Source organism: Oryctolagus cuniculus, chromosome 11 (assembly GCF_964237555.1).
Source record: "Oryctolagus cuniculus chromosome 11, mOryCun1.1, whole genome shotgun sequence".
Taxonomy (NCBI): Eukaryota; Metazoa; Chordata; class Mammalia; order Lagomorpha; family Leporidae; genus Oryctolagus; species Oryctolagus cuniculus.
The window spans coordinates 49,865,172-49,878,811 of NC_091442.1; the positions used below are offsets into that span (position 1 = coordinate 49,865,172).

Consider the following 13,640-nt stretch of genomic DNA (forward strand, 5'->3'; position numbering starts at 1 on the left):
AAAAAAAAAAAAAAAAGACCAGGACAGAAAAACTAAACATAACATGCCAGTCTCAGCCTCCCGAAACCAAAATCCATTCTGCCCCAACATCCCAACACCCAAAGCTGGGCCCCTCCTGGCCCCTGCTGTCGCTGCAACCAGGCTGGACACTGGGCAAGAGCATGCCTCAACATGTGGCCAGGGATGCCCTGGTGCCCCGTGCCATCCCCCACTCTGACTCCTCGCCAGCACAACTGTTCCAATGACGGGGACTGGACATCTTCGACCCTGGCTGGAGTTTCCAACTCGTCCAAAGGACACTGGGTCACTGGGGTGGTAGCACAGGGGCCTCTTTCTGTTGACAACATTGTCAGGCCACACTCGACTCCAACATCTCCGTTAAAGGAGCCTTGGGCATCCCCATCAAAACAAGAGTCACCCCACTCCTTCCTTGCACCTTCCTTACTCTGGCCCATGCCTTCCTTGTGATGCCACAATGGGCAGAGACCTCCTCTCCAAACTAAAAGTCTCGGTCTTCATACCACCACTAGACTCCACCTCAATCTTTTGTCTACAGCTCCACCCCTCTACTGTCCCCAGATCCCCATCTCCCCACCTCCTCTGCCTAATGACATGCCCATTGTTGTCCCTTTAGTTTGGGACATTAACAACCCTGGCATCGCCAACATCAGCCCCCAAGTCCGTGTAATCTTAAAACAACACACACACACATACACACCACACAACCCATGCTTTCATCTCACAAGAGCAGTACCTTCTGAACCCTAACTCCTACTGGGGTCTTAAGCCCATAATTAGCCATTTTGTTCAGGCCTCTCTCTTCCCATACACCCTAAAGGCCTAGTCACATGGGTACCTAGGGTCTCTCCCACTAAAGCCCAAATAGCCCTCACTGTCATCACATACCTAGCTCTCCTTATTTCACACCAAACACGGTCTATACCCCCTGAACATATCTCCCAGCTCCTGCAACATCCACTTCTTCAAACTAAGAGCTCCTATTCCACCTGGGCCTACTCACTTTCTTTCGTATATGGGTCCCTAACTACCCCCTTATTTCATGTCCGCTATATGAAGCCACTAACAGGCCTCTAGATGAGCCCCTCCCCACTCCCTCTTCCCTCATAATCCCAATCGCAAAACGACTACAGGTCTTGACCCATGCTTCCACTCTCCACCTCCCTGACAACTCCAAACCCTTCCTTCTCTTTGTCCATGCCAATCAAGGGTAGGTTCTTGGCCTTCTGTGCCAAAAAGGAGGTGATACCAGGGTTCCAGTAGCCAAGCAGCTGGATCTGGCTTTGGAGGGGGCCTCCCTGTCTCCAAGCCCTGTGGCTGTGGCCCTATTGGTGCAAGAAGCCCCTGAGCTATGTCGTTTGTCACCCTGTAAGCTCTGAGACCTAGTGAGCCATTGGGTTTTTCTGTCTCTTCCCCCTTCCAGGGTCCAGACCCTACCTGCTCTCTTAGTCACCCGACCTAATCCTTCTCACCATGCTCCTCTAAACCCTGCAACACTTCTCCCCCTCTGCACCCCAGGTTCACAAGTTACAACACACAACTGCTGCGAGGTCTTAGATCTCAGCCTCAACCTTTGCCCATATCACTGCCGAGCCTCTCCAAGATCCCCGCATCCCCTACTGGTTCGTTGATGGCAGTACCCAAAAGACACCGCCCTATGGGGCAGGATATGCAATCATACAAGAAAACATCTCTAATCCCCCTAAACACTCCGTATTAGAAGCATAGCCCCTGCCACCCAGAACTACTTCCCAATAGGCAGGGCTTATTGCACTCCCCCGTGCTGTCACACTAGCAAAAGACAAACAAGAAAACAACCACACTGACTCCAAATACGCTGTAATATTCTTCACTCTAATATCCTAACCTGGAGAGAACGCGGCTTTCTCACTCCCTCTCACACTAAAGCTCTTCTCGACGCAGCCCCCCCTCCCAAACAAGCCACTGTACTCCACTGTCGGGGTCACCAAAGAGATAAATCCCCCCTGACCACTTTAAATCATAGCATAGACCAAGCAACAAAACAGATTGCCCTCACTCACCCTTTGGGCAGCTCCCTGACAGCTAGCGTCTCAAAACCATCCCATCACCCATCTAACCCTTCTATCCCCGAAATCCTCTCAAATCTACACTCCCTTTTTCATCTGCCCACTCAAGTCATACTGCAATTTGTAAAGACTCACCTATCCCTACAAGCCCTAGACCAACAGTTTCTAAAAAGCTTCATTAAGACCTGCCCCACCTGCCAACAGACAAACCCCGGGCACCAATCTTTCACCCCCAAGTCCCCCACTGACCAGATGCAGGGCTCCCTCCTGCCATAGACTGGCACACAGACCTCACTCACATGCCACCTGTGTGCAGAGTTAAACATCTCCTTGTGTTCATCGACACCTTCCTGGGGTGGGCCGAGGCAAATAAAACAGCCTCCACTGCCGCCTACTTCCTCCTAACAGAAATTACACCAGGTTTTGGCTTCCCCTTCTCCCTCCAATCAGACGATGGGCCCGAATTCTCCTCCCAGGTGTCTCAACAAGTCACTCAGTACTTACATGTCCCTTGGAAATTTCATATTCCCTACAGGCCTCCATCATCAGGAAAGGTCGAGAGGAGTAACAGATCCTTAAAGGAAACCCTCACCAAACTGCATCGAACTCCACTTACACTGGACAAAAGTCCTACCCTTAGCCCTCCTAAAGCTTAGAGCTCTGCCAAAGAAGCCCCTACAGCTCAGCCCCTCTGAAGTCATGTTTGGCAGACCCATTGCCTTTCTGAGGCTTAAGGTACTCCCTCCCCTCTTCCCTCCAACTTGCCCTCTCCCCTCCTTTCAGCTCTGAGATCGTTTCTATGGCAACACTCTAACAGGGCCCTTCTGAGGCCCCTGTGCTGGCCTTGGCTATAGGAGAGAGGGTCTACCTCTCAGATCCTCCCCTTCCCCACTAACTCCTTGTGGATGCCCCACAAGGTCATCCTCCTCACAGCACCGCTCAGCTAGATAATGGCCCCATCTGGGTCCACCTGCCCAGGCTAAAGAGGCCCCTCCCACAACGCCCCCTCCTATGCAAATCCACTCCCAGCATATGGCCACCCACACCAGTCTCACCTTTCTCAAACTCAGGGGGAGGGTTCCCAGGCCACCCAAGGTTAACATGGGGGCTCCCAACATGGTCCTTGTCCTTGGACCTGACAGCCTGCTGAGCTGCCCAGAAAGGCCTGCCCGCCTCCCTCTGCACCCTGGTTGAGCACCCAGGGACCTGGGAGGCTGGCACAGGGCTCACAATGCCCACACAGGCATCAGGGCTGCAGAGTCGCTCTGCCAGTGGGAAAGCACTCACGTGGCAGGCACTGGGGACAGACAGGCTAGTGGCTTACGGGTGCGTAGAAACCAAACCTGTCATGGTCTCTGGAATCCGCTGCTGCCTCGAGAGCTCGGACGACGTCTTCCAGCTGCAGAAGCTTGGTTTTCATGTCATTTCTCTCTCTCTCCAGCACGGTTTCGTCCTCTGTTTGCCCCAGGATGGCAAGCTGCTCCTGTCCATCTGGGAGCCCGGGATGGGAAAGCAAGGGTTCCCTCTGGGCTGCCCCCTTGCAGGGCTGGAGTTCAGTGTCCAGGGTGTTGCCGCCACCCCTGGCCTGCCCCAGATTCCCTGCAGGGGCTGGCTCCTCCAGAGAGTCTGAGTTCAGCCGCGCCTCCGTCATCCGGGGTGGAGCTGGCAAGTCGTCTGCCTCTGCTCCCTGCAAGGGCAGCTCCTGGGCTTCAGGCCAGCTCAGGCTCCCTGGCGCCCTGTTGGGAGGCACTGGATCTGGGTCACCTCCCTTGTCCGTCCCACATGGCTGCACATGTGACTCTGTCTCTGAGGGAACAGAAGCCACCTCCTCGGTGTCGGGCAACCCCCCTGGGTTCTCTCTGAGGCTGATGCTCTCCAAGGGAGAGGCAGGGGCCGCAGCTGGGCTCTGCATAGCGTCCACACAGCAAGATTGGCCAGGCCCATCTCCTGCCAGCTCCCCTGTCTCTCCGCCAGCATCTGGTTCCCACTTAGCAGGTGGCCGCTCCACAATGCCTGGACACAGGGGTGCAGGGCCATGTGCACCCTCCTGCTCCACACCTGCCACCGTCAGCCTACCTTGCAGCAGGGCCTGCAGGGCCTGCACCTCCTGGGCAAGCCCTTGCACTTGCTGCCTGTAGGTGAGCTCTAATTTCTCCTTCTCGAGGGCAAACGATTTGCAGATCTGAGCCTGCTCCTCACTCATCGCCTCCTGCAGCTTCAGCTGCTGCTTTTGGCAGCGCACGAGGATCTCCTTCTCCCTCCCTTGCCGCCGCTCCTTCTCCAGGTCCAGCTGCGCCGTCAGCTCGTGCACCTGCAGCAGGTGCGCCTGCAGCAGCTGGTCCCTCTCATGCTGGTGCTGCAGGGCCAGGCTCTCACAGTGCGTGGCGTGCTGGGCCTCCAGCCAGGACAGCTTCTGGCTCAGCTCCAAGTCTGCCTCCTTCCTACAGAAACAGAACGAGTCACACATCACAGGCTCTGTCAGCTCTGTCCCCCTCAGGGTGGAGAAGGCCACCCTTGTTCTAATCCCTAACTCCTTTCTCCTGGCTGCTTTTTTCTTAAATTAATTTATTTATTTGAAAGTCAGAGTTACACAGAGAGAGAAGGAGAGGCAGAGAGAGAGAGAGAGGTCTTCCATCCGCTAGTTCTCTCCCCAATTGGCCACAACAGCCAGAGCTGCGCCGATCCGAAGGCAGGAGCCAGGAGCCAGGAGCCAGGAGCTTCTTCTGGGTCTTCCAGGTGGGTGCAGGGGTCCAAGCACTTGAGCCATCTTCCATTGCTTTCCCAGGCCATAGCAGAGAGCTGGATTGGAAGTGGTGCAGCCAGGACTCGAACCGGCACCCATATGGGATGCCGGCACAGCAGGCAGAGGCTTAACCTGCTATGCCACAGCGCTGGCCCCTGGCATTTTTTTTAAATCTCCATCATTTATCTGCCAGAGCTTCAGTCCACACCCTGGGAGCCTCCTTAGAGTCCAGGAGGGGATATTTTTTCCAAGGGTATTCTACAAATACAAGCCACCCTAGGAAGCTACTTGGCACAGGTGACTGTACAAAGGTAGGGGATTACAATTACACTGAGCTCAAGTCAGGCTCCCCCACCACTCCCCGGCTGCACTGGCCATATTTCAAGTGCTCGGTAGCTGTGGGTGGCTAGTGGCTGCCAACCAGACACAGCAAATACAGGACAGGCCTGTCACTGCACAGAGCTTTCAGACAGCGCTGCTCCCAAGCTTCAGTGACATGAGTGGAACACCCACAGTTGACACTGCCCTCAAAAAACGCTTACGCTGCTGGGCCTGGGGCCCTGGACCACCCCAGGAGAGTTGCGGGAAGGCAAGGTCAGGGCTGGATGGGAGTTGTAGTCTTGCAGGGGCACGTGGTGCTGTCTACTCTGGCCAGGGCACACATGGGAGCAAGTGAAATGGGGCTGCACGTGGCTCCACCTCCATGCAGAGGAGTGACCATGTGCCCAGCCGAACCCAGCAGTGAGAAGCCAATGCCTCAGGGCCCAGGGTGGCTTAGTGGGGAGCGGGTGGGCAGCCAGGCACACACAGGCCTGGACTCTAAAGGTGCTGGTCCCTCTACTGCCTGGTGGGGGAATGCAGGGGGTATTGGTCCAGTACCTTATCACATGCCCTCGGGGTTTAAGAGAAAACTGGGCTGGCGCTGTGGCTCGCTTGGCTAATCCTCCACCTGCGGTGCCAGCACCCTGGGTTCTAGTCCCGGTTGGGGCGCTGGGTACTAGTCCCAGATGCTCTTCTTCCAGTCCAGCTCTCTGCTGTGGCCTGGGAGGGCAGTAGAGGATGGCCCAAGTGCTTGGGCCTGCACCCGCATGGGAGACCAGGAGGATGCACCTGGCTCTTGGCTTCAGATCGGCGCAGCACTGGCCGTAGCGGCCATTAGGGGAGTGAACCAATGGAAGGAAGACCTTTCTCTCTGTCTCTCTCTCACTGTCTAACTCTGCCTGGCAAAAAAAAAAAAAGAAAAAAAGAAAAAAAAGAAAACTGGAGAAACATGTGGCTTAAAAGTCACCTTTATGTATGGGCCAGGCCAGCCACAGTGAGGGCCTGGGCTGCTCTGCTGGAGGGGAAGCACGGGGAAGGGGCAGAACTGGTTCCTCCTCATTACATCCCAAGCTCCCACTTAGCAGGGAGGGGAGGTGGGGGTGACTTCCCCACGAAGGCTGCTCGCCCTCCTGCTGAGCCTCCTGACTCTAACCCAAGGGGCCTGCCTGAGCCAACAGCTGCCTGCTGAGTGTGGGCCCAGGTAGGCTGGGGTGGCCTGGCCAGGTGGTGGGAGGGGCCCATGCTCTTCTGAGACTGGGTCCAGTGCTCTCCACAGGGCTGCGTGTCCTGGCTAAGCAGCACCAGGTTTGCAATCAGTAGATGCTGACTACTAAGCCAGAGGCCTGAGACTCACAATGAGGTGTGGGCTTTCTTTGTGGCTCTGACATCACAACACAGGAAATGCCACACCTGGGTTTTCCAGCTCCATTTCTGATCCAGCTGCTTGCTAATGTGACTGGGAAAGCAGTGGAGGATGGCCCAAGTGCTTGGGCCGCTGTACCCATGTGGGAGACCCGGAAGAAGTTCCTGGCTCCTGATGGGCCCAGCTCAGATCACTGTGGCCACTTGGGGAGTGAACCAGCACATGGAAGCTCTCTCTGTCTCTCCCTCTCTCTATAACTATTTCAAATGAATAAACTAGTCTTACAACAACAACAACACCAAAAGTCAAAAAATAACAACGCTTCTCTCACATCTCAGGCACTTTAGCCTGTCAATAATCTCACTAACTCAGCTTCACTTCTCTCTCCTTGTCTGGGGCACAGGGCTTTCCATCTGTCTGTGCTCACCATCACATCCAGGATGAGACTGGGGTATTAAATGATGGATAGTATACTGCCTTTAGCTGCCAGGCCGGCCTGAGGCAGAAGTTAGACAAAAATTCTGGAAACCTCATGTGCTTGCACCCTGCACCCACATGCGTGACTCAGATGGAGTTCCAGGCTCCTGGCTTCGGCCTGGCCCAGCCCAGCAGCTGTGACCATGTGGGAAATGAACCAGTGGATGGAATATCTGTCTCTTCCTCTCTCTTTGTAACTCTGCATTTCAAATACATAAACAAATCTTTTTTAAAAAATGCTAGGGGCTGGCATAGTGGCATAGAGGGTAAAGTTGCTGCCTGTGATGCAGCCATCTCATATGGGCGCTGGTTTGTGCCCCAGCTGCTCCACTTCTGATCCAGCTCCCTGTTAATGGCATGGGAAAGCAGCAGAAGACGGCCCAAGGGCTTGGGCCCCACACCCCGTAGGAGACCAGGAAGAAGCTCCTGGCTCTGGCCAGGCCCAGTTCTAGTTGTTGTGGCCATCTGGAGAATGAACCAGCAGCTGAAGCTCTCTGTCTCTCCCTCTCTCTTTCAAATAAATAAATAAATAAACATTTTTAAAAAAAATTTCTAGGAGCCGGCACTGTGGCATAGAGGGTAGAGCTGCTGCCTGCAGTGCTGGCATCCCATATGGGTGCCGGTTCGAGACCCAGCTGCTCCACTTCTGGTCCAGCTCTCTGTTATGGCCTGGGAAAGCAGTAGAAAATGGCCCAAGTCCTTAGACCCCTGCACCCACGTGGGAAGACTTGGAGGAAGCTCCCGGCTCCTGGCTTTGGATTGGCGCAGCTCCAGCCGTTACGGCCCATTATGGAGGGAACCAGCAGATGGAGGATTTCTCTCTCTCTCTCTGCCTCTCCTCTCTCTGTGTAACTCTGACTTTCAAATAATAAATATTTATTTAAAAAAATTCTAGATGCAAACTGCTTCATGGCCTATGCTGTATTTAATACTTATTTTAAATTTAAAGTAGAAATCCTTATCCGATGACCTGTTCTTGGAGCACTCATCCATCTGCCCAGTCAGTGGGTGCTCCAATCTGGAGAAGTTTACCCAAAACCAACTTCAGATTTTGGTTCTTGGCAAGAAGCCCGGATGTGGAGTTGTGAAAGCGAGCGGACCTTATCTGCTGCAGCTGGTCCTGGTGCCGCAGCCGGAGCTCCTCCTCCAGCCGCAGGGCCAGGCCGGAGAGCGCCTGGGCGCAGCACTGCGCCAGCCCGGCCTGCGCTGGCTCGGGGGTGCGGGCTGCATCCCGCAGCTGCTCCTGCAGGCCCTGGATGACCTCCTGCGCCTTGGCCTGCAGTGCCTCCAGGTCTGCTCTCTGCTCCTCCAGCGCGCTGACCTCAAGCTGGTGGGTCAGCTCCACCTCCTTCTTCTCCTTCTCGAAGTTCCTTTTCATGGCCTCCACTTCCCTCTCATAGTAGCTGACCTAAAAAGAGAACCATGAGCACTGTGACCAGGAGGCCCTAAAAACGACCTAGCTAATGATACAAAAACAAAATGCAAAGCTGGAAGACATGATGACCAAAGACCCAGGAGCCAGGGCCCACAGACGGTGGTGGCCCAGTACAGTCGCGACATCATGTCACCTCCCCTGATGTATGTCCAGCAGATGCAGACGGGAAGCAGAGAGTGTGACAACTACTGACAGACCTGGGGGCAGCTCTGAGCACCCTGCAGTCCCCAGCAGAAGGGAGACTATGCGGGCACAGGCAGGCAAGGTGATGCCAGGAGCTTCCGGCTGATCCGCCCAAGGAATCCAGGGCACACGAGGCCCCACCTCACTCCACTCAGACTGAGGAACTGGACACACGACAAATTGTGGACACTGTCCGTTGCCACCCACCATAGTCTACAAACAGAGCAGGTGATAGGCTGGCCCTGACCATGAAACCACGGAGTTCCCACAGAGAGCAAATGCCAGGTCACTCTGGCTCAGAGCAAAGCTGGTAATGATGGCTCCACACAGCAGATGAGCAGAGTGCTGCCTACTAGCCCGCAGCCACCTTGAGCGTGTGCCCGTGAGCCACTCGGGGGACAGCGCCACCCCCACCCCATCATCAGCCATCTGTGTGTCCCGCCTCCTGGAGAAGGCTGGGGGCAGATGTCCAAAACTTCCATCCCTGGTGGGCTCAGTGTGGGGCAGACAGGAGTGGCAGTGCCCTCACGACGGGGCAGAGCCACCTGCTGTGCGGCCCGCGGGGCCCTCACCCCTCACCTTGGTCTCCAGCTGGACCCGGAGGTCTTGGTAGTGCTCCTTCACCTGCTCCATCATGATCTCTGTTTCGATACTCACCGGAGTAGACTCCCCCACAAACAGAATGCCTGCGGGCAGAAGCACACTTCCGTCCTATGTCACGCCTGGGGTGCCCCAGGGTCCCTTCCCAGCCCTCCGGTGTGACATGGAATGGCATCAGGTCCCACCCTGGCTTTCCTCTCCCCGCCAGACAGATCACAGCCTCCCACGTGCACCACCTGTGTGATGAGAGCCGTGCAGGCCGTGTGGGCTACACCGTGTTCCCTAGAAGTCAGCGTTTCAAGTCTTTGCCAGAACACAGAGCACTCAGATACAAGGCTGCTCCCTGCAAGGTTCGAGGTCTCTCACTCGAAGAGTTGGCTACAACACGGTGCATTTACCACACTGTAAATTCCGCCTGCTGATGACAACGCCAGGGGCACAGAGGCAGTGGGAAGGCAGAGGCACGCAGACCTCTGGGCAGTCACAGCTTTAGGATGAGGTCTCGGTGCCCAGGCAGATGGCCATGCACGCATGCGCAGGGCTCAGCCATTGACTGCCCCTATGTTACTTACGTAGTACAATGTAATAATATTACATCCTACAAATGATGCAGGGTCCAGAAGTCTTGGCAACTGACGGCAAAGAGGTGTGAGTCACCGGGCACTGGTCACTGAAATGAGGCTCCCAGGCCCACAGCAAGGCCCGGCCTGCCCCAGGTGCAGGCAGTACCAAGGTCGTGTGTGTGCTGGGGGGAGTCACTGTGAGGCTCCAACCACACCACTCCGGGGCTGGGAAAGAGGGAAAAGTTCTCCCTCTCTTCCTCCACTTCTCAGGCTATCTCCCATGAAGAAAAGTGACAGACTCAAAGGATGTCGGGGCCAAGAGATAGGTAAAGACAGCATCTCATCACCCTGGCAACCAGAGGCTGCCACTGGGTCTGTGCAAATGGGCCAGGTGAGCTGAGCACCCAGCTGGGTGCCTATCAGCCCAGTCCACTCCAACTTTCCCTTTCTGGTAGCAGACAGACCACCTCCCCCCTCTTCTTGGGGCCCAATCTTGACCTCTGTGCTCAGATGGAGAGGGAAGTTCCTGCTGGAAGATGGCTTTGGCTGTCAGTGACGACACAGGCTCAGGGCTGCCCTCCCAACACCTGGTGTCTTCTCCACAGGGTCTGGCTGGTGGCTCCTGACCAGGTGTGCACACCCTGCAGTAGCTCAGGCTCCCCAAGGCTACACTTCCCCTAACCCCGCTCCTTCCCGTGGCTGGGCTGCAGGCCTGGGTGCACAGCACACCCCTGAGGGGATTTGAAAATGACCCCACAGGCTGGTTGTACCCCAACATCTTCTGGCTTCCCTGGCCTGGGATGCGACCAGGACAACATCTGGTTCCTTCCTGATGCTCCCACTAAGTCTCTCGGCAAGGGGGCTGCAGGTCTTAGGAGCCCTCTGATTCCAGCAAAGGAGCAAGCAGGTGAGGGGCTGCCTTAAAGGTCTCAGAAGTCGGAGACCTGCACAGAAGCCCCTGCTGGCTTCTCCTCGGAGATGCCTGTGTTGGGTCTGTGGGGTACACAGGGCTTTCTGTTTTTCTGTTTTCCTAAGTAAATAGTTTGAAGACAACACAGGAAGTCTGAGTGATCTCAGGGTTACAGGTGGGAGCACCAAGTTCTCCGGGGGGCTGGGCTATCCATGACTTGTGATGGAAGGGAGATGTCGGGGCCGCTGGGTCCCCGCGGGTGCTACCTGCAGCAGTGGGCACAGAGCCACAGACCCCGCATGTGGCAGGGGCAGTAAGCAGAGGTCACGCGACCCCCAGCATAGCCCTGTGCCTGGAGGGGCAGTGGCCAGCACGCTGGTCCCCAAGAAGGGCCACACGCAGTTCAGCTGTGGCACTGGGAACCTGTCCTAGTCTCTAGAAGGAGCCGAGAGCACTTCCAGCACATGACCTGGGGCCTCTGGGTGCCTGGAGCTGGTCCCAACCCCATGAGTAAGGGCGTGCGAGGTAACACCATGGTCTCTATGTGCAGACAGGCAGGCCTGTCTGCTCAGCTTGTGGGGCATGCCCAGGGCCCGCCCTTGGCTCCCCTCCCTCCTGGTTCTCCAGGCGACCACCCCTGTGCCGGCTTCAGCTGCTGACCTTGGAAACATCCCGGCAGCATGGATGTGCCTCCCCCAAGGTCACGATAAGGTCAGCACAGCCTCTATCACCTCTACCCTAGCAGGAAGGCTCTCCATCAGCCCCCTCTGGGCTCTAGGCTGCTATGTGCACGTCGGGCTTCAGGGCACACCCCACGGAGCCCCACACCCCATCCCCTCCCAGGGCCAGGCTGGTACCTGCTGGGCCACGTCCGGGGAGCCGCCGTCTGTGCCCACTTGGGCCCCTGCTGGGGTTGTGCCGACTCTCAGGCAGCCGTGCCCGCAGGCCCTCCAGTTCAGCTTGCAGCTCATCATTGTGGTCCTGCAGGTCCTGTGGGGGGAGCCAGATACTTTCTCCAACTGCTGAGGCCCAGGGTGAGCCCAGAACGGGGTGAGTCCAGAACAAGCCCTCTCTCTAGGGGGCGCCCGCTGTGGGCAAAGTGCACTGCGAGGTGAGCAGCTACCCAGTCTGGATTTGAAGTCCCTGACTACCTGGTCGATTACCCCATGCCCTGCATCACTTCCCATCACTAGAGACATGGGATAGGCTAAAAAGGAAACAAAAATGCAGTGGATACTAAGGAGAGATGTAGAAAACACAGAGACTCGTCAGCAAATGAAACCACAGGGTGTCACGGCACGTGTGAGGTTGCATGCCCCGATCCTTCCCTCGGCTGCTGCTTAAACTCTGTAGGGGTTCCCTGCCAGGGAGGACGCCGCGTGCTTCCAGCCCAATGCCACAGAGCGGAGACCAGCGAGTCAGAAAGGGCAGGTGCTGGGGTGAGGTGAGAACACAAGAGGATCAGGGCCCCATGCCTGCAGCTGCAGCTACCATAGCTTGGTTCACACAGTTGCAACATCCTGGAACAAGCCCAAGTGGTCATCGGCTTCTTACAGGGATAGGAGGGGGACAGTTTCTAGCCCACTTTCCCCTACAGCTCCCCAGAGTCCTGAGCTTTTTGAGAAATACGACAACATGGTTGCTCCTGCCTGTGCATCTGCGACCCCACCCTGGGCCCTGGGAAGGGCTTGTGACTGGGCCAACCTAAAGGCAGCAGTACTGAGGCCACGGGACAGCAGGAGCTGGGCCCCGTGATTTATGAGGACGCAGTTTCCACCCGGCTTCTCCTGGAGACCACGTGGAGGGGAACGGGCCCCCTGCCCTCACTGCACCCCCACAAAGGCTCCCTCCCTGGTCCTGGAATCCTACTGCGTGTCTCTGCTTCCTCGCACTTACAGCCTATCCAGGCAGCTCTTGCTGAATCAACTGGTCTTCCTAAACTATTACCAGGGGCCAGTGTCTGGGCTGCTGGCTGCATCACTGCATTTCCCCTGGAGAAGGAGACTCCCTGGGTAGGGCCGGCTGTGTAGGGGAAGGAATGGCTATACAGCTCCTGGAGGGCTGCACACACCTCATGCAGCAAGCCCCCTGCAGACGTGCACTGCCCCACTGAGGAAGCCCCACCGCTCTAGGGAAAAGGGCATGCTGAGACATCAGAGCTGCTGGGCCAGCCCACGCCACGGGTTCCTGCTGGTTGCTAACTGGCCTGACCACCAGCCCACGGAGCTGGCCCTGCCCTGCTGAGTTCCTGACATGTGTCCTGTGCACAAAAGGTACACTGGATTTCAAAGACTTACTCCAAAAAATGTCTTGGGGCCAGCACTGTGGGCATATGGGTACTGGTTAGTCCTGGCTGCTTCACTTCCCATTCAGCTCCCTGCTAATGTGCCTGGGAAAGCAGTGGAAAATGGCCCAAGTGCTTGAGCCTCCGTACCCACATGGGAGACCTGGAAGAAGCTCCTGGCTCCTGGCTCTGGCCTGGTCCAGTCCTGGTCGTTGCAGCCATTTGGGGAGTGAACCAGTGGATGGAAGATTTTTCTCTAACTCTGACTTTTAAATAAATATGTTTTAAAAATTCCCAATAATTTGTTTACATTATACACTGAAATAATGCTTTGAAATTGCTGGAGTAAAATAAATATATTGTTAAAATAAGCATCACTGATTTTTTTCTTACATGCCTCAATGCCTCACATGTATAACTTGGCGAAGTCTTCTAGTTCAACACAAGTTACACGTGTGACTTGTGTTGAACTGCTACTGGGCAGCGCCCATCCAGAGGCAACATCTACGCCCAACGCCGTGCCCCTGCATGCGTTCCTGCTGCTCCGAATGGACACTCTGAGAGCACACAGAAATGCCACAAACTCGGTGCTGCCAGAAGGAGGCACTGCCAGGAAGGTGGTGATTTATGACTGACAGGGGTGGCTGGGCTGTTCTGGCACCAGCTCCAGGGATGGCTGGCAGAGTGGAGGCCAG

At 56.1% G+C, this 13,640-nt stretch overlaps 1 protein-coding gene across 5 annotated transcripts in view; it reads right to left on the reverse strand.

Annotated features, from left to right (window-relative positions):
- NINL (ninein like) overlaps nt 1–13,640 on the reverse strand; it is a 146,077-nt gene that overhangs the window by 22,274 nt on the left and 110,163 nt on the right. For all 5 annotated transcript variants that reach the window (XM_051834438.2, XM_051834441.2, XM_051834442.2 and 2 more), the window contains exons 14-17: nt 11,519–11,651; nt 9,168–9,274; nt 8,071–8,378; nt 3,410–4,507 (exon numbers count right to left, since the gene is read on the reverse strand). In XM_051834438.2, the coding sequence (XP_051690398.2) occupies nt 3,410–4,507; nt 8,071–8,378; nt 9,168–9,274; nt 11,519–11,651 (1,646 nt within the window). The remainder of the gene's footprint in view (nt 1–3,409; nt 4,508–8,070; nt 8,379–9,167; nt 9,275–11,518; nt 11,652–13,640) is intronic.